The sequence below is a fragment of the Staurois parvus genome, unplaced genomic scaffold (assembly GCF_062004578.1).
Source record: "Staurois parvus isolate SC_StPar_1 unplaced genomic scaffold, SC_StPar_1.0 ptg000006l, whole genome shotgun sequence".
NCBI lineage: Eukaryota > Metazoa > Chordata > Amphibia > Anura > Ranidae > Staurois > Staurois parvus.
This window is the reverse complement of record NW_028317802.1, coordinates 12,795,534-12,817,311: the sequence shown is the minus strand read 5'-3', so window position 1 is coordinate 12,817,311 and position 21,778 is coordinate 12,795,534. Positions and strand designations below refer to the sequence as shown.

General features: G+C 40.1%; 1 protein-coding gene across 1 annotated transcript in view; it reads right to left on the bottom strand.

Annotated features, from left to right (window-relative positions):
• Positions 1-1,807: 1,807 nt before the first annotated feature.
• LOC149474352 (uncharacterized) overlaps positions 1,808-21,778 on the bottom strand; it is a 66,419-nt gene continuing 46,448 nt past the window's right edge. The window contains exons 11-13 of the mRNA XM_089661620.1: positions 11,589-11,756; positions 8,860-9,010; positions 1,808-6,606 (exon numbers count right to left, since the gene is read on the bottom strand). Of these exons, the coding sequence (XP_089517746.1) occupies positions 6,566-6,606; positions 8,860-9,010; positions 11,589-11,756 (360 nt within the window). The 3' untranslated portion in view covers positions 1,808-6,565. The remainder of the gene's footprint in view (positions 6,607-8,859; positions 9,011-11,588; positions 11,757-21,778) is intronic.

Below are 21,778 nucleotides of genomic sequence, written 5' to 3'. Positions count from 1 at the left end.
ATAGGCTATAAATAGATAACACAATTAAAAGAGAAAAACTCCTACTGCTACCTAAACATTTCCGGCAAAGTGCAATTTCCATAGAGATGTATATTGCACACATAGAACACAGAGGTGTGAGTTCAGTCATATGTAACTATGGATGCAATGGAAAAACAGAATGGTTGGCCATACAAACAGCAATGTGGTGGATGAAATCCTTTATTGGAATCCTTTACATGCAATATAAGAACATGACAGCTCCAAGACAGGGCAGAGGAGCAGTAGATGCATTTCACACGAACACGTGCTTAGTCATGTAATGTAATGACTAAGCACATCTTCGTGAGAAACGTGTCTACTGCTCCTCTGCCCTGTCTTGGAGCTGTCATGTTCTTATATTGCATGTAAAGGATTCCAATAAAGGATTTCATCCACCACATTGCTATTTGTGCTGCCAACCATTCTGTTTTTCCATTGCATCTGTGATCACGGATCGGGCCAGCCCCTGCGTGTCTGTGGAGGGGTTATGGAGATTCGGCACTCGCCTGGAGCAGATCTTTTTCTCTTTCATATGTAATTATGGAGCACAGACTGCTACAAGGGCTTTTTATAAGGGATGTGCTTTAGCCTTAGTGTGATGGAAGAATTCTAAGAATATGGGCTTTATTTATGATGGAAGAGGTTATTATTAAAATGGTGACACTGAAAACATCTCAAAGAATTATGTCCATACATTTTAATCAATAATAATTGGTCTGAATATTTTCAATTAATATGTCTGCATAAGGGCCATCAAGGCTATCCAGCAGTAAAACAAAATTCAGCAATTTTTTGTACAAATATTACTCCAATATACTGGATACATACCCTCAGTGGTTGTTTTATAAGGTTCTCCTGTCTACTATTAGTATCAGGTAGGACCTTTTCTGTCCATAAAATAGTTTTAGTATGGATTCAGCCAAGTTGAAGAGGTATTTTTAGGGATATTGATCCATGCTGTTTGAATGGCATTTTGGAGTTTCTGCAGATTTGTCGGTCACATACTTAGCCCTAGTTCACACTGCTGCAATTTATCATACGTGTGTTCATATGCATTCTGGGAACAATTTCTAAATGCATCTGGAAGAATATAATGCGTAATTACCTAATTCACACTTAGACGTTCAGCAGCGTTTAGCTGCATTTAGTCTAGCTGTGTTTCCACAAACAAATTTCTGAGTTCTGGGACCATTTAGACAGTTTTTTTTGCTGTTAAATGGATGTAAATGCAAGTACATCTAGGTACAGCAGAAATTAATTTGGGAAGTATAAAGTTTGTTTATACTACCCACATCAATTTCATCTGCATATAGTTGTACTTGCGTTTACATGTGTTTAGCTGCAGAACTGTCACCTCATCCTAAAGGATTCCTACTGTGTATAGTGTTGGGACAAGAACATGGATGCTCACGTGGACCTCCATCTCCAAGCTCTTTAATTCAGCTCTACCAAAAAAAAAAAGCTAATGGATGGGAATGAGGAAGTTAATAAAAATAATAAGGTTAACTACAATTTTAACTATAAATTTTCTCATTAAAAATATAATAATGGTTAACTACAAATTTTATTCTGCAATTTTTCTCTTTCATAATAGTTAATAGATTCAAGTTTCCAGTATAATTTTTTTTTTAATTGGCACTACAAACCTATACAAACACAAGTTTGAAACGTTTATACTGTATACAAATGACAAAAATTAATCACTAAAGAAAAAGAATAAAAACAAAAATATTAAGGAAGGATTGAAGGCATTAATTAAAAGAAAGCTTGTTCACAATGAGCTAAATTTTCTTTTAAATTGTTTTTTATTTACACATAAAAGTAATTCATGAAGGAATACTATAATGTACTGTAAGTACTAACAATAGTAGTTTTCATTTATAAAGGAATGCAGAGCAGGACCTGAATTGTCAAACAAAATACTCAGTCCTGCAAATTACACAGGAAAAATGGCCCTATCTATGTAATCTTCAGCGTTCCATTACTGACATTTGCTGTTGGTTTGACAGTCCAATCCAGTACTACACAGTGCACTAAAGACTTCTGCCTCAATGGCATCCCCCACAGCTTGGCCCTGGCTGTGCATGCCATATTTTGACCCTACCATCTACAGTCATATGAAGAAAGTAAGTATACCCCATGTAAACTGTAGTATGTCAACACGTTTGAAACTGCAAATAGATCTTCTGTCAAATAGTGCTTTCAGATAAAGGATCAATTCACACATACCATTGACATTGTGTATTCATTCTTATTATCGAAAGTAAAAAATATGTGTCACATGGAAAAAGTAAGTTCACCGCTACATTAACTACCATTTCAAATCCATCGAAGTTAGAATCATGTGGTCCAGGTTAGGTGCCAATGATTAGAACCAAGTGCCAATGATTAAGGAGCATGCAGGTGCAATCTGGCATTTTTTTAAACCTCATATCTAGGGTCTGGTATTTTCTTTGTAATTGATGTGTGTGTCATCATGCTAAGATCAAAAGTGTTCTCTAGGGTCCTCAGAAAGAAGGTTGTGGATGCCTATAACTATTACAAGGAATTAAAAATGTTACCAAATTTATCATTCCACTGTAAGGAAATAATCTGCAAGTGGCACAGACAACTGCCAATTTGTCCAGAACTGTCCAGCCCAGCAAATTCAGCCCAAGAGCTGACTGATGCTATAGGAAGTCTCCAAGAACCACGAAATTTCATTGTTGGATCTTCAGATCTTACAACAGTCAGTGTCAACGTGCATGCATCTACAATCAGAAGCAGGGGCGGAAACTTGGGCACTGCCCGAGGGCCCAGGGTCAGTAGGGGGCCCCATGAGATGCCCCTGGTACCTTTTTCATAGGCTTTTTTGAGTTTGGGCAAGGACACAGGGGCCCCATGATCCCCTATTGCCCAGGGGCCCCATGAGTTGTCAGTCCGCCCCTGATCAGAAGGAAACTGCACCAATTGAATCTGCATGGAAGGTGTCAGAAAAAAAGCCTTTACTGATTAAAGAGATCATTACAGCAATACTACTGTTTGATGTTGAACATATGCTGAAGACTGATGAAGCAAAGGTAAAGTTCTTTAGCCATAGTTGCAGCAGACACATTTAGTGTAACATGAATAAAGAATTTTAGGAGAAGAACCTCATACCATTTGTGAAGCAAGGGGGTAAAAAGGCCTGGGCAGTTTGCAGTCATCAGGTAAAACTATAAATTCTGTGCTATATCAAAGGGTTTTTAATGAGAATATGAGGCCTTCTGTCAAAAAGTTAAATCAGAAATAGATCTTTTAACATGAGAATGATCGGAAGCTTATTAGAAAATCCACAACAAAATGGCTCAGAAAGAAGAACTAGAGGATTATAGACTGATGTACACAAAGCCCTGATTAGAATCCCATTATGGGGGGACTGTAAAGGTGCAGTTCATGTAAGGAAACCCACAAGCATGGTCAAGTAGTTCAAAACCTAGATGGCAGTTGCGCAAAACACAACTAAGTTTGCTAAAGGGGGCAATACCAGCCTCTAAGGCCAAGGATGCATGGTACTTACTGTATTTTTCTACTTAACACTATTGCATTAGTTGATATTTTTGTTAAATGATTGAAAAGACACATTCCTTGTGTTTTTATTCAAGTATATCAACTGTACATTACTTGTGTGCCTGTTTAAATACTTTGAAAAAGCTAACAGTTTCCATGCAGTGTTGCCAACCATCCGTTATTTTACGGACAGCCAGTAAAAACCTGGAATTTTCCCCTGCCTGTAAATGCCCATAACAGGAGAAAAGTGCCTGTTAAAAATGGCTGTGATGGCTCGGCTCAAAACTGCGCATGCACAGTTCTGGAGCCGCCAGAGTCCGAGACCATTGTGATCGTGTGTTCAGTCGGCGGAGGCTGCAGTGGTTGGTTGCAAGGCAACGGCGTCGGCAAGTGTGATAATGTAATTGTCATGGCACATCTCTTGCCATGGCGCCACCCTATAAAAACCCAGGCCAGGAGCAGAGCGGCTGGTGCCGGACGGATTCGAAGGAGCAGCTGCAGCGCAGCCCTGTGTGGCGTCGGGTAGACTCCACAGGCCTGTAAATGTAAATATAAGGTTATTAGCAGTGCTGTGGGGACATGAGATGGTGCATACTGCACCTAAATGTGAGACTCAGGGTGGGAATCTCTCTCATGTGCTGGTCTCTTGCTCATCTTGCTGTGGGGCCAAAACAGTATCTTTCTGGGGAAAAAGTGGTCTCTCTGTCCTTTGGGGGCAAAACAAAGTGGTCTCTCTGTGGGGCCAATGAGTGTCTCTGTGGGGGCAAAACAAAGTGGTCTCGCTTTGGGGCAAATCAGTGTCTGTGCTCTTTGGGGGCAAAAAAAGTCTTCTCTTTCTCTTTGGGGGAAAAAAACAAAGCAGTCTCTCTGTGCTGTGGGGGAAAAACAAAGTGGTCTCTCTGTGTTTGGGGGCAAATCAGTGTCTCTTTGGGGGCAAATCAAAGTGGTCACTCTGTGGGGGAAAATTAGTGTCTCTGCTCTGTGGGGGCAAAACAAAATGGTCTCTCTATGGGGGCAAAACAAAGCAGTCTCTCTGTGCTGTGGGTGCAAACAGAGTGGTCTGTCTGTGGGGGCAAAACAAAATGGTCTCTCGGGGCAAAATAAATTGGTCTCTCAGTCGGGGCAAAACAAAGCGGTATTGTCTCTCAGTGGGTGACAAAAACTGATAATTAATAATAACTTTCCCTTACTATACTGCAAATAGCATAATGTTTTTTTTCCTTAATATCTACCTTATATTACATTGCTAATTGCATATTGTACTTATCTGTAGCTTAACCGCTTCCCGACCACCCTATAGCAGATATACTGCTACAGGATGGCACGGATGCACGAAATCACGCATATATACGTGATTTTGCAGTTCGAGGTAGGGGGCGTCCGCGCACCCTACCTGCGCCGCCATTCGCAGCCGTAGCTGTCGATCGCCAGGTCCTGGCCGGTGATTACTCTCCGCGCCCGGTGATTGCTGAGCATCTCAGACAGGGAGAACTGTTTGTAAACTAAACAGTTCTCCTCCCTGTCAGCTCGTGCACACTGCTTTGGTTGGCTGTGCACAGCACAGCCATGCAAAGCAATGTGCTTACAGTGAAGCACACAGACACAGCACTATGTGAAACAGCACACAGTTAACCCTTTGATCGCCCCTCGTGTTAACCTCTTCCTGCCCAGTGCCATTAGTACAGTGTCAGTGCTTTTTTTTAGCATTGATCACTGTATTGGTGTCACTGGGGATGTCAGTGACACCAAGTCAGTTCCCTCCAATGTCAGAATGTAACACAGCGCTGTAACGCAAAGCATTACCTGGTCAGGAAGGGCAGTAAATCCTTGGGAGGGAAAGTGGTTAAATACTGAAATTTGCACTTAAATCTGTAATTTTATAACTTTTGGAAATGCCAGTAAAAACTTGTGCCAGTAAGCTTTTGGTGTCATGTCAGTAAATTTCAATTTGGTAGGTTGGCAGTAATGTGTCCATGTGGTGTACTTACTTTTTTCACATGACTGTTTATGTCCCAAAACAAATGGAGGATTGTCAGACCAGGCAATACTGTTCCCAGGATACAATAATAAAAATTAATATAATCACCACTACCTAAATCCACCCTTTTAGAGCAGAATTATATTTTAAAGTTCAAATGTGTGAGCAGGCAAGCATTTTATTGGAGAAGAGATATACTCTGTCTATTCAGCAATAAGACTTTCTTACCTGCCTGTTTTCACAATCATATTTAGAATGTACAGTCTACTGGGCTGGGTATGCTGGAAATTAGGTACATTGCATGCATTGGGGTCAGGAGGCCTGGTCAATCAAGATATTGGCTCCACAGAGGAGGTGAGTATCAGTGGATTTAGTTAAGTTTCTACATGGTGGGGTACATTTTCCCAGACTTCAGTAATCCAGTTTTGGTGATCCTATGGCTACTACATTCTCATGTCCCTCTTCATGGCTGACAGGTGTGGATCCATTCCGAACATGATCTTCTGCCACTGTAATCCTTGCTCGTCAAGGTCGAATATGTTGGGCATTCACAGATGTCCTTCTAAACATTTCTGTTTTTAGTATTTAGTGGACTTATTGTCCACTTAAACTCCTCATTCTCCTCTTACCTCCATAGGACTTCTGTTGACTGGATGTTTTGGGTTTTTTTCTGCTAGGGACCAGTTACCACCATTGTGGGTGAAAATATCAGGCGGTCAATAGTTGGCAAGATGTTGTACTCAATCATACCATCTGCCACCAACAATAATTCCAAAGTCAGAGATGCTTACATTATGCAGCTTTCCAAGTCTAATGCATGACTGAACAAAAATTGAACCTCCACACCATGCCAACAAGCTTTATGTATTGATTTGCTGCAACGTAATTCATTCTTTAGCGAATGCCTTAATGAGCATTTGTTCCAATAAAAGTGGCTATATGTTGAAAGACAGTCTAATTATTATTCAGACGGATTTACCTTACCATAGCTAAATTATACACCTGAAACACATTGGAGTTTTAGAGTTTTGTTTTCTTCTATGATTTCTTTGGGTCTTTTCTTCTATTCTCTGTGATGGCTGAAATCAGAGGTTATGGAAAGTTGAGAAAGCAAGCTATTCTAAAAACATTATTTAAGCTAACAATATACATTAGCAAGCAGGAAAACAGTGAGGATGTATTTTGCTGCCTCTTAAAATGGGATTATTACTTTTCGCTCATGTACTCTACTTCTTTTAACACGATGGGAAAAGGAGTCAGGACAGAATGGGTAATGCATTTCACAGTTGGATTTTGTGTTAGACAGAGAACCTGATTGGCTTTCTCTGTCTGCAAAGTCAATCTGTGCTTCTGCCTTGCACAGAACTCTGCCAAAAGTGAGGCAGTGGACATACAGACGTTCAGGTGACATACAAGAAGACCTAAGAATATTTGGTTGCCATTTTTTATGATGAACTGGCAAAACCTACAGCCAATCCAAAACCAAAAATTCAGTTTTTAGTAAATCTTTACTATTTCTAAAAGTCTTTATTTATGAGATCTGTATAGTTAGGTTTTTTGGGGGTTTGCATACCTGCTCTGACCATTATGATACGCCACTACTCTCCCTGCTTGATTTTGTATTTATTTTATATTATGGAAAATCACAGTAAGAAGGCACAGGACTTGCAGTGTGACAGCTTAATGTCAAAATTGACAGTTTCAGGGTTGGTGACAAATCATTTAACATTGATGGGGTGCTTGGAAAGGTCACCTTTTATTAATATGTTTTAAGAAAGAAAAACTTCTGCTGGAACTGATTAAAGTGATAGCTAGGATAAGGCTTTAAAGCTGATTTCCAGGTTTCCTCTCACTTTAAACCGTTGCTTCACTAATTACTGCACTGGCTCTAAGCGGTCAACCATTGATAGGCAGCTTTGTATTCTGTGAATGAACACAAAGCTTCTTCTTACTGGCTGAGGTGCAGAGGCGGGCTGATGATGTCACAATCTCTGACTCAGCCAATCAGAGGAAGCATTGTATTCATTCACAGAATGAAGATGCCTATGAATGGCTGAGCGCCGCTCAGTCCAACTCTGTTTTGTTCCGGGTGTCAAATGGGAAGTCTGTCTCACAGCCTGAACCCAGCACTGTGTACTGCATGTAGCTAAAGCTACACACAGTTCATATAGCGCTTAGAGCCAAGGCAGCAGTTTGCGAAGGAAATAGTTTGTGTGGACCAGCTTGGTCAAAACTAACTATTTCAAGTGACAGGAAACCTGGAGATCAGCTTTGTGTTTGTGACAATGCTTCACAATTTTGCTGCAAAACAAACAAGGAATTGGAAAAATAATTGATCTACTGGCAGCATCAACGATAGCTAAAATTTATGTTGCAGACAAAAACACTTTACAAACAAAAAACACTTTGTTAATTCTAGATACAAAGATTCATTATGTATTTTTTTATTTTTCCCATGGTTCCAATTTATTAATTGTTGATACAGACAGCATCACCAATGTAATTTATAACAGTATTACAGGGTGAACTTTAGATATATAATGATGTTGAATAGGTAAGTAGTACATTTATTTATACAGATCTGTACAGCAGAGCTAAAAAAAAGAGACAGCAGTGGAAGAAATAAAGGGACAGCTGCAAAACGTCATATGTATATGTGTGGGCTCCTTCAGTGTAGCTATGGGTGTAATACCCAAACAGTTATATTTACTGTATATCTCCACCAATGTTCAGAGGTTCATGAGTGAGTGAGGTGACAGCAAGTGATAAAGAAATGAATCTGATTATCAAATAGATACATAACTATAATTGTGGCTTAAGAAATTATCTGCAGTTCTATGGTATGATCTACAGAGACCCCTTGGTCTCCGGGAATTCATGACATGACAACAGGAGGTGTGAATGTTTTATGGTCATAACCATATGGCCAGGAGCTATTCTGTGCCTTGTTTTTATCTGTATTGCATCTTCCCACATTCGGAAATCTGTTTGAATTAGTTCCACAGTTCAAGACTTTCCAATATCAACCAATCAGGTTTGTGCCTTCTACACTATATATAAGCTATGTAAAACGACAGTCCGGAGGCCTTCTCCTTAAGAGAAGGCTCCCTACACATGTAGTTAAAAAACTTCTTTTTGTTCACCGTTTAAGGCAAGTATTTTTTTATTAAATTCCACAACACAAGCACCCTATCAATTACTATGGACCCAGAAGCAGCTGTATCCGTTCTCCAACTGTAGTTCCATCAGTACTTCACATGTAACAACAACTCTTCAATATGAAAAAAAAATAATGTGATGCAATAGATAACAGCATGTGCTCATGTATTTACCATTCTGTAGCTGCTTGATCTCTGCTTCCAACTCCTGGTTCCGAGCTGAGAGCTGAATTGCATCCTGAATTGTTTCTTCCAGAAGTTTTCGATAGCGATGTTCCTGAGTATCCATTTGTTCTTCCAACATTCCTCGATAAGCATGAAATATCTGGTTGCACAAAAATGGAAATAACATAATAAACAAAATGCTATCCAACAGTCAATATATTGTCTGTAGGTCTTATGGTGGTCATACATACGGCAGTTTTCTTGCCATTCCATTTTTTTATTAGCTTTCAATTCCAGAAACAACATAATGGATTAAGGCAGCCTTTAACCAATAAATACTGTATTCTATCATCAAAAGTGTGAAATAATCTAAACTATAGGGTGCCTTGTGTCTTACATGTTAATATTTTGCTAAAGTGTGCTAGGGAGCCACCACAGGCCTGCTGATTGCAAATTTTGGCTTGGGTAAAAAAACTGCAGTGCAGGTGCACAACTACTTATGAAAAGCAGCTAGCATCAGATTGTAGGATGTGTTGGGGGTGGTCCCTAGTGCTGGCAATGCTGTACTGTAGGTGACGAACGTTTTAGAGGCTCCTGGGTGCTTCCTGCAGCAATGTATTAATTTATGAGTAATTCCAATCTGCAATATCAGGTGCCTAGTTTGCACTTATGCCATTATTTCTGCATATCACCCCAGGCTGAAACATCTAAAGTGGAGTTCCACCTAAAAAAAAAAAATTGTAGCTGCTGACTTTTAAAATTATTATTATTATACAGTATTTATAAAGCGCCAACAGTTCGCTCAGCGCTGTACATAAAGGGGGACAGAACATGCGACAGTACAATAACAATACAATGCGATACACGAGGGGTTCGAGGGCCCTGCTCTTTCGAGCTTACAATCTAGGAGGGATACAGCCACTTACCTGTCCCTTGGTCCAGCGGTGTCTTTACCACCAATGGTTTGACCGGCCATCTTCTCTCCCTGGCACTGGCATCTTCAGTGTGCCTAGGTGATCGCAGCGGAAGTGGGAGTGGGTACCTGTCAAATTTGGGTACCCACTCCCCCCTGCTCCCCAAAGGTGCCAATCTTTAATGGGGAGCAGGGGACAAAGGCTTAAAGTGGAACTTCCCCTATTGGGAGGAGCTCCGATTTAACTTTATGCCTGGGTAAAAAAATAACACATTTACTACATCTTGGAATTCCCTTTAAACATGTTGTCAGTATAGAATAGAAATATAACTTTTGATATGCCAGAAAACTAGTATGATTCCATTTTCCTCATTGCCATGACAATACAGTTCTGAATTCCTAAGCATATGGGGGTTTATTTACTAAAGCTGGAGAGTCTAAAATCAGACTCCCTTCTGCATAGAAACCAATCAGCTTCCAGGTTTCATTGCCAAAGCTTCATTGAACAAGCTGAGGTTAGAAGCTGATTCGTTTCTATGCAGAAGGGAGTCTGATTTTGGACTCTCCAGCTTTAGTAAATAAACCCCATGGTGTCAGCCCCGTGATGTATGGTAGATTAAAAAGAACACAGACCTCTCGTCATCTCCTCCCACCTTCCTTGTCTCCATCTCCCCTCCTTGTGAAGAAGAAAGCACAGGAAGTTATCAGCTCATAGAATTTCTGGCAAAATCAATAAGTAGATTTGCACTTCTCAAATAGATAGAAAAAAATGCTTTCAAGGGTATATTTAGTGGACAAAAAGGGAGCAAATTAGATAAGTTCATTAACAGGGTTTACCTACCCTCGCTCTTGTGTTTAAGAAAAGTCTAACAGCAGACGTCTAACCGTAGACTTATTTTGAGATAAAAGAAGCAAGAAAGAATAATTACTTTGCTGCACTATGAAACTGGAAGTACAGCACTTTTATACAACAATTATAGACTGTTAGCATTCTGTATATACAGGCAAAGACACAACTATTCTCATATATTATATTCAGATTACTAGTTCTGTCACTAGGTGGTAGTGTTCTTTGTTCTTGTATAATGTAATGTTCTTCTTAACGAAACTACATAGTTATGATGTAATTTCCTGTCTCTATGTTCCTGTTAATTACCATTAAAAGAGGAAGGGCTTAGCTACATGTCCAGCATCATCTTGACAGATGAGCAGGGGCATTCCTAGGCAGGTATGGGGGGTGCGTGCCTCACCGGGTGACACCTATCGCACGGGGTGACACCGAACCCGTTCCACGAAAAGGTAAGTTTTAAAGCAAGCCGACGATCCCTGCAGGATGGATCAGATCTGCGGATTGAGCATAATGGATCGGAGTCCGATCCATTATGCTCCTCAATCCGCAGATCCGATCCATCTTGCGGGGATCGTCGGCTTGCTTTAAAACTTACCTTTTCATGGAGAGATCAGTTAACTCCATATAGGATGCAAGCCGACGATCCCCGCAGGATGGATCTGCGGATTGGGAAGGATAATGGATCGTACTCTGATCCACTATGCTCAATCCACAGATCCGATCCATCCTGCAGGGATCGTCGAAGGGGGTGTCAACAAGTGTTACTGCACCGGGTGACACAAACCCTAGGGACGCCCCTGCAGATCAGTCATATCTGTAGCAGCTTTTCAACATGGACAGACTTGATTACATTATATTAACATATATTTTATTGTATTTTTATGCCTAGGTTAGGCTATTTTATTTCTCGTTCAAACAATTTTCACCAGATGAATGATAACCTGTGTCCACTTGGTAAGAGCATGTGCATCATACCTCCAATATATGCTGCTTTTGCGCATGTGCTTCATCCTTATAAAACTGACATAGTAATTCCAGATCTTTTTCAGCTTCATTTCTTTCTCTTCTTAGAGCTTCCATTTGCAAAACCAACACCATCTTCTCACTTTTCAATTGCTGTAATTCCTGCTCGGGTGTCCAGTTCTAGAAAAAATAAATTAAAATAAATTTAAAAAAAAAATCAATTAATTAATTAAAAAATAAAAATTAAAGTACATAAAAATTAGATAAACCAACTAATTTCTGTGCTCACCTCTTTTATTCCCCCTACCCAATAGCAGCTACTGTAGATCCCAAAAGAATATTGACACGATCCCATACAAAATACAGCTCTTACCCTCAAATCAATGCATAAATAAATCAATCACTCCAATCAATAATGAAAAACAGAAATAAAAGTAAAATTTAACTTTTATAAATTGCACAAACCAATTATCTTTAGTTATCTTCAGTAATGCAACTTAAAAGGTGAAACTAATATATGAGATAGACTCATTACATGCAAAGCAAGATAGTTCAAGCCGTGATTTGTCATAATTGTGATGATTATGGCTTACAGCTCATGAAAACCCCAAATCTCCGAAAATTTGAATATTGTGAAAAGGTGCAATAGTCTAGGCTCAAAGTGTCCCACTCTAATCAGCTAATTAAGCCATAACACCTGCAAAGGGTTTCTGAGCCTTTAAATGGTCTCTCAGTCTGGTTCAGTAGGAATCACAATCATGGGAAAGACTACTGACCTGACAGTTGTGCAGAAAACCATCACTGACACCCTCCATAAGGAGGAAAAGCCTCAAAAGGTAATTGCAAAAGACGTTGGATGTTCCCAAAGTGCTGTATCAACGCACATTAATAGAAAGTTATGTGGAAGGGAAAAGTGTGGAAGAAAAAGGTGCACAAGCAGCAGGGATGACCGCAGCCTGGGGAGGATTGTCAGGAAAAGGCAATTCCAAAGTGTTGGGGACTTTAACAAGGAGTTGACTGAGGCTGGAGTCAGTGCATCAAGTGCCACCACACACAGAGGGATCCTGGACATGGGCTTCAAATATCGTATTGCTTTTGTCAAGCCGCTCCTGAACAACAAACAACGTCAGAAGTGTGTTACCTGGGCTAAAGAAAAACAGACCTGGTCTGTTGCTCAGTGGTCCAAAGTCCTCTTTTCTGATGAGAGCAACTTTTGCATATCATTTGGAAACCAAGGACCCAGAGTATGGAGGAAGAATGGAGAGGCACACACTGCAAGATGCTTGAAGTCCAGTGTGAAGTTTCCAGTCTGTGTTGATTTGGGGAGCCATGTCATCTGCTGGTGTTGGTCCACTGTGCTTCATTAAGTCCAGGGTCAATGCAGCCGTCTACCAGGAGATTTCATGCTTCCTTCCGCAGACGAGCTTTATGGGGATGCTGATTTCATTTTCCAGCAGGACTTGGCACCTGCCCACACTGCCAAAAGCACCAAAACCTGGTTCAATGACCGTGGGATTACTGTGCTTGATTGGCCAGCAAACTCGCCTGACCTGAACCCCATAGAGAATCTATGGGGCATTGCCAAGAGAAAGATGAAAGACATGAGACCGAACAATGCAGAAGAGCTGAAGGCCGCTATTGAAGCATCCTGGTCTTCTATAACACCTCAGCAGTGCCACAGGCTGATAGCTTCCATGCCACACCGCATTGAGGCAGTAATTGCTGCAAAAGGGTCCCAAACCAAGTACTGAGTACATATGCATGCTTATACTTTTCAGAGGTCCGATATTGTTCTATGTACAATCCTTGTTTTATTGACTGCATGTAATATTCAAATTTTCTGAGATTGTGGATTTGGGGTTTTCATGAGCTGTAAGCCATAATCATCACAATTATGACAAATCACGGCTTGAACTATCTTGCTTTGCATGTAATGAGTCTATCTCATATATTAGTTTCACCTTTTAAGTAGCATTACTGAAATAAATGAACTTGTGCACGATATTCTAATTTTTCGAGTTTCACCTGTATAGTGCAATTTCATATAATACTGTATATGAATTAATTAAAATAACTATACGTCCATAAACCACATCAGTGTCCTTTTGATGTGTTCAAATTTTCACAATCAGTGATGCAGTGTGCTAGTGCTTCACTACCTCCAACATACAGTGTACCCCAGTGACTCAGAATCACACTCACCAGATATACAGTATATGCCCTCTTATACAACCCCAATTCCAAAAAGGTTGGATGCAGTGATTTGAAAATCTCATAAACCCACATTTTATTCGTAATAGAAAGTAAATCATCAAATGTTTAAACTGAGAAAATGTACCATTTTAAGAAAAAAGGGTAATTTTGAAATTGATGGCAGCAACAGGTCTCAAAAAAGTTGTAAAAGGGCTACAAAAAGCTTGCAAGGTGGGTGGCACTAACAAGGAAGAACTGGAAGAACATTTTGCAAATAATTAAGTTAATTGGCAACAGATCAGAAACATGATTGAGTATAAAAAGCATTTTACAGAGTCAAAGTATCTCAGAAGTAAAGATGGGCAGAAGTTCATCAATCTGAAAAGCTACCAGATACCAATATCAGAATATTGTCCCTCAACATAAAATTGCAAAAACGTTAAATGTATCATCATCTATAGTGCATAATATCATCAAAATATTCCAAGAATCCGGAGAAATCTCTGTGCTCAAGGGACAAGGCCGAAATGCAATATTGGATGCCCATGATCTTTGAGCCCTCAGATGGCACTGCATTAAAAACAGGCATGAATATGGTGCACATCACAACATGGGCTCAGGAATATCTTCCAAAAATCACTGTCTCTGAACATAATTTGCCATGCCATCCAAAAATGCAAGTTAAAGCTCTATCACACAAATAAGAAGCCATATCTGAACATGATTCAGAAACGCCGCCATCTTCTCTGTGCCAAAGCTCATTAAAAATAGTCTTTTGGAAAGTGGAGAACTGTTCTGTGGTCAGTTGAATCGATATTTGACATTGTTTTTAGCAACCATGGGTGCTGCATCCTTTGGACTAAAGAGGAGAGGGACCTCCTGGCTTGTTATCACTGCTCAGTTGAAAACATATGGAATGGGCAGCTTGCACATCTAGAAATTCACCATCAATGCTGTAAGATATATCCAGGCAGCATATGCTCCCATCCAGATGACATCTTTTTCAGGGAAGGTCTTGCATATTTCAGCAGGACAATGCTAGATTGCATAATGCATCTATGACAACAGCATGGCTTTGTAGTAGAAGAGTCCAGGTGTTTAACTGGCCTGCCTGAAGTCCAAACCTTTCATCAATTGGAAATATTTGGCACATCTTAAAATGAAAAATATGACAAAGAAAACAGTTTTTTTTTGAGCAGTTAGAATCGTATATCAGGCAAGAATGGGGCAAAATTCCTCTCCCAAAACTCCAGCAACTGGCCTCCTCAGCTCCCGCACATTTACAGAGTGTTGTTAAAAGAAGAGGTGATGCAACACTGTGGTAAACATGGCCCTGTCCCATCTTTTTTGAGATGTGTTGCTGCTATCAATTTCAAAATTACCTATTTTTTTTTCTTAAAATGGTACATTTTCTCAGTTTAAACACTTGATATGTTTTCTATTTTCTGTGTAATTAAAAAAAGGATTATAAGATTTGAAAATTGTTGCATTCACTTTTTATGTAGATTTTATACAGCGTCCCCACATTTTTGGATTTGGGGTTGTAAAAAACAGTCAAAATTAAATGATGCTAAAATATGCAGGGATGCAGAAACTTCCTGGTTCCGAATATACTACTGACCTCTTAAGGACAGTTGAAAAGTGCTGAATAATGATAACAAATACACATGGACACAGAAATTTCTTGGCTCCTTACATGTATCCTTACATGTATCTACATAGCCCCATTAAGGAAAGCATAGAAAGGAGAGGAAATAATAGTTGGCTAGGCAAGGCACTTTTATGACACAACGCATGTGGGGGACGTCTGCACACACTGACGTTGGAAACTTGAAAGCGCAAATATAATACAAATACAAATTGTATGCTCATAAGTCACTGTGTGACAGCATTGAGGTAAATTTATCAGTTTGCATTTCCCTTCCCAGAAATTGCTGCTAAACTCTGTGAAGTTCCTCTTCAATCAGCGTGATATAGTGGAAGGGGTGGGCACACCAAAAGGATATGTGTATTTTACTACAAGGTCTCATGCACACAAATGTAATTAAATTACACCTGTCAACACTGAATCTTGCCCCAAAAACTGTCAGAAAGATGCAGTGTAAAAAATGCATGTAATAACGCTTACCGTATGTATGCATGTTTATGCATGTACAATGTAAATTCATTCTAGTGGCTAGAAGAATCACATATTCCAGCCACAAGAATGAATGTACACCTGTACATGCACTTGTTAGCACATGTTATATAAATTTGCATAAATGACTCCAAAATATGCACCCTGAAATGTGAGACTGACTTTTTTTTGCAGATCAAAACACAGTGTTGAAATGTGCTGCTAAACACTGTTGTTTACATGGACACAGCTATTATAGAGCTGTGTTTAGATTAAAGAAAAAAATGACATACAGATTTTAACAAGGCATTTAGATCTGTACTTAAGCCCCTTTATAAAAAAAAAGTTATCTGCCAAGGGATTGTAATTGCGTTCATTCAGTCGGCAACGACAGCAATTTTTCTATTATGACAAGTTCCCTTAAAGTGGAGATAAATCCATCAATTTAACAGTTTCAAAAAAGAGTTAAATTCCCAGAACGTGCCGGGAATGCTAACTGTCATATTTGCTTGTGCTCTTAACTCCTTCATGCCAAGCATACAGAAATATGCGTCCTCTAGGTGGCTGGGCCTTGACATCGAGCGGCCGTATATTTGCGTACCATTTGTAAACAAACGTGCTGAGAGCGTGCGCCCTACGCACTCCCAGCACGTGTCGGCGTCTCATGAAAAGGTCCCGATCTCTCCTTGCGATTGGGACCTTTCCGATCATGTGACCGGCGCGAAGGGGTTTAAGTAGAACTCCATGCAAAAACTTCTTTGCATGTTCTTGTTGCTGATTTCCTACTTTTACTGAATATGTCATCCATCTTCTGGTTCATTCAGTAGTTGCTCTGAAATAGCCTATTCATTTTCAAATAAAACTGTTTTTCCTTTTTAGTTTCCTGTTTCTAAAACCAGTGGCTGTTATGCATCCTATTCCCCCAACCATATCCCTTTGCACATCCCTTCTGTAGTTCTTTCTCCAAGAAGCAGTGTTGTAATTCAGCCCCACCTGCAGTGGTGGGCGGACCGGGACTCTCAGATACATTCAACATGTACAGGCCTAGTGTACCCACCACATTCACTACAATTCCCTGTGGTTGATGGGAACTGTAGTTTCACTTTACTGCAGAGAGAGGATATGACGTAATCCCTGTTTTTACACTAGAGCAGATGCTGGTTTTTTTTTTTTTTAATTACGGAGATGAGGTCATGAAAATTCAATTAGACTTTTCTCCTAAATGGTAAGGATTTTCAAAATTGTATTAACTGTTTAGTGTTTTGTGTAGGGGGTGTACCAATAAGTGATTTTTTTTTCTCTCCTGAGGTTCTTCATATGGTAAAATGGTTGGGGTCATTAACTGATCATATGTGCAGCATCATTGCACTTTAACCACTTCCCTTCTGGCCCATGTCTATAAACGGTCGGACGGGAGCACTGCCGAAGCGAGTTGACGTTTCTAAACATCACCTGCATTCACTGCCTGTGCGCACTAACTGGGAGTGTGCAGCACCAAACACCGATTGCTATATGGGACCTCTGTGTGAGGTCCCGATTCATGTGATCACTGATTGGCCAATTAGTGATCACATGAGCAGTAGTAACAAGATGTCACTTCCTGACATCATTGTTTACTACTTGTGAAATCTATGAATAATCACAGAGGTCACATGGTACAAGGCTATTCACAACAGCCTTGTACCATGTGGCAAGCTGTCACCAATCACAGCTTGCACAGTATTTCTCAATGGCTGTAAGAATGCAGCCAGAGAGAGATATAAATTATTGCTTTTACAGCCTTTATGGTTGTAAAAGCAATCAGTGTAAAAAATAGAAATTAATATTATAATAATAATAATAATAATTGCTTTTACAGCCTTTATGGGTGTAAAAGCAATCAGTGTAAAAAAAGAAAAAAAAATCTTCAACACCTCCCACAAGTAGTATAGTGTCACTATTCACTGTACTGCTAGGGTGACAGTATGTTAAAAAAAAACATAAATAATAATATTTAAAAAAAATGTAAAAAAGTTTTTTTTTAAATTATAATTTTTGGTTATAAACTAATTTAGTTTTTTTTTTTTACCAAAAAAGATAGCTGAATACATTTTGGCCAAGATTTATGAAGAAAGATTATTTATTTGCAATATTTTATAAGAAAACACTTTTTTTCAGAATTTTTGGACTTTTTCATTTATATAGCAAAAAAAAAAAAATCCCAGTGGTGAATAAATACCACCAAAATAAAGTTTTATCAGTCACAAAAAAATGCTAAAAAAAATCACATGGGTACAGTGTTGCATGACCGCGCAATTGTCATTGGAAGTGTGAAAGCACTGAAAGTTGAAGTTGGACTGGAAGGGGGTGAAAGTGTCCGGACTTGAAGTGGTTAAGGTCAAACAGAGACTAAGATGGCAGCTTCCTTGGCTGAAATGAATAGGAGAGTTTAGTTTCCCTTTGAAAAACATGAACTTAAAAAAAATAAACATTGACCCAAAACCATTATCATTTCCAGATAGAAACATTTAAATGCATTGTGGCCATGGCTGGCAAGTTCCTCAATGAACATCTGCCCAGAACTGCAGTTTCTTGTCTAGTTGTTCTGTGTTTATACCCTCCATTTAATATTCAGTGTGTGTAGTTAAGGCTACAGTGGGCCCACGCAGCAATGCAGCCACACAATGACCAAAACTGCCATAGTCTGCGCCTCTATAGGGCTCTTTCTATACAGTGGTAGATGGGTATTTCATTTTCAATTATGAACATGTTTTATTAATGGTGAAAATGTGTTTATAATTCTAGACTCTGCTGCTCCTCGAATGTAGTGTCAGTAAAATCTTTACAGACATCTTGTTCGCAGATGCATCATGCTGAGCCAGTGTGCTAAATTCCCGAAGCTGTGCATATCTCCATAACAAAGCTGTCTTTTGTTTCTACAAAAACGATTTATATTAGCTTTAAGCTGATGACAGTGTTGGTCCAACAATGGAAGAGAGATCATTTTTAACAATAGTCCTGTAATACGTTATTTGCAGAACACTAAATCAGCACTGTAGGGAGTTGGCTAAATCTACAAAGAAAATATGTGAAATATATGTGAGATGATCTACCTGACAAAAAATATACTTCTGTTCAGCCGGTCTTTTAACCCAGCACTGCCTGTCAGACATCACAAGGATCTGCTGATACTGCTTCAATCACGCAGCCCCACGAATGGCAAGACAGGGCTGTGGATGGATTGTTAAGTGAGCATTGTTTGGTTAAAGGACCATATAACTATAATATTTATTTATTTCAGGCACTTGTATAGCGCCGTCCATTTACACAGCGCTTTACACATATATATATTGTACATTCAGATCAGTCCCTAACCCTCAAGGGGCGTACAATCTAAGGTCCCTAACTCACATTCACACATGCACATACTAGGGACAATTTAGACAGCAGCCAATTAACCTAGCAGCATGTCTTTGGAGTGTGGGAGGAAACCGGAGCACCCAGAGGAAACCCACGCAGGCACAGGGAGAACATGCAAACTCCAGGCAGGTGGTGCCGTGGCTGGGATTTGAACCGACAACCCTTGTACTGCCAGGTGGAAGTGCTAACCATTTAGCCACTGTGCTGCCCATTACCACTTGCCCTCCAGAGGATTTTCCCCCCTTCATGACCAGGCCATTTTTTGCATGACGGCACTGCGTCACTTTAACTGATAATTGCATAGTCATGCAACACTGTACCCAAATGAAATTTATGTCCTTTTTCCCCACAAATGGAGCTTTCTTTCAGTGGTATTTGATTGCCTCTGTTTTTATTTTTTGCGCTATAAACAAAAAAAAGACCGACAATTTTGAGAAAAAAACTATATTTTTGACTTTTTTGCTATTATTTTTTTTTTTTTATACTAGTAATGGTGGCGATCTTATATCGGGACTGCAGTGGGCATTCTGACATTGGAGGGGAACTGACTAACTGTCACTGACATCCCCAGTGAAACTAATACAGTGATCAGTGCTAATAAAAAGCACTGACACTGTACTAATGACACTGGGAAGGAAGGGGTTAACATCTGGGGCTATCAAAGGGTTAACTGTGTGCAGTTTTACTGTGTGCTGTGTGTGTCTTTCATTGTGTCAGCACATTGCTTTGTATTGCTCTGCTATGCAGAGTAATACAAAGCAATGTGCAGGAGCTGACAGGGGAGAGATCTGTATTGTTTCTCTCCCCCGTCAGTGATACTCGGAGATCGCCGGGTGCAAGCGGGGAATCACCAGCCAGGACCCGTTGATCGACAGCTGAGGCCACCAATGGCAGCGCAGCTAGGGCACTTGCATGCCTGCCTACCGGGAAATGCAAAATCATGTATATATATATATATATATATATATATATATATATATATACAGTGGGGCAAAAAAGTATTTAGTCAGCCACCAGTTGTGCAAGTTCTCCCACTTAAAAAGATGAGAGAGGCCTGTAATTGGCATCATAGGTAGACCTCAACTATGAGAGACAAAATGAGAAAAAAAATCCAGACAATCACATTGGCTGATTTGGAAAGAATTTATTTGCAAATTATGGTGGAAAATAAGTATTTGGTCACCTACAAACAAGCAAGATTTCTGGCTCTCACAGACCTGTACCTTCTTCTTTAAGAGGCTCCTCTGTCCTCAACTCATTACCTGTATCAATGGCACCTGTTTGAACTTGTTATCAGTATAAAAGACACCTGTCCACAACCTCAAACAGTCACACTCCAAACTCCACTATGGTGAAGACCAAAGAGCTGTCGAAGGACACCAGAAACAAAATTGTAGACCTGCACCAGGCTGGGAAGACTGAATCTGTAATAGGCAAGCAGCTTGGTGTGAACAAATCAACTGTGGGAGCAATAATTAGAAAATGGAAGACATACAAGACCACTGATAATCTCCCTCGATCTGGGGCTCCATGCAAGATCTCACCCCGTGGGGTCAAAATGATCACAAGAACGGTGAGCAAAAATGCCAGGACCACACGGGGGGACTTAGTGAATGACCTGCAGAGAGCTGGGACCAACGTAACAAAGGCTACCATCAGTAACACACTACGCCGCCAGGGACTCAGATCCTGCAGTGCCAGACGTGTCCCCCTGCTTAAGCCAGTACATGTCCGGGCCCATCTGAAGTTTGCTAGAGAGCATTTGGATGATCCAGAAGAGGATTGGGAGAATGTCATATGGTCAGATGAAACCAAAATAGAAGTGTTTGGTAGAAACACAACTCGTCGTGTTTGGAGGAGAGAGAATGCTGAGTTGCATCCAAAGAACACCATACCTACTGTGAAGCATGGGGGTGGCAACATCATGCTTTGGGGCTGTTGCTCCGCAAAGGGACCAGGATGACTGATCCATGTACAGGACAGAATGAATGGGGCCATGTAACATGAGATTTTGAGTGCAAACCTCCTTCCATCATCAAGGGCATTGAAGATGAATTGTGGCTGGGTCTTCCAACATGACAATGATCCCAAACATACCACCCGGGCAACGAAGGAGTGGCTTCGTAAGAAGCATTTCAAGGTCCTGGAGTGGCCTAGCCAGTCTCCAGATCTCAACCCCATAGAAAACCTTTGGAGGGAGTTGAAAGTACGTGTTGCCCAGCGACAGCCCCAAAACATCACTGCTCTAGAGGAGATCTGCATGGAGGAATGGGCCAACATACCAGCAACAGTGTGTGCCAACCTTGTGAAGACTTACAGGAAACGTTTGACCTCTGACATTGCCAACAAAGGATATATAACAAAGTATTGAGATGAACTTTTGATATTGACCAAATACTTATTTTCCACCATAATTTGCAAATAACTTCTTTCCAAATCAGCCAATGTGATTGTCTGGAGTTTTTTTCTCATTTTGTCTCTAATAGTTGAGGTC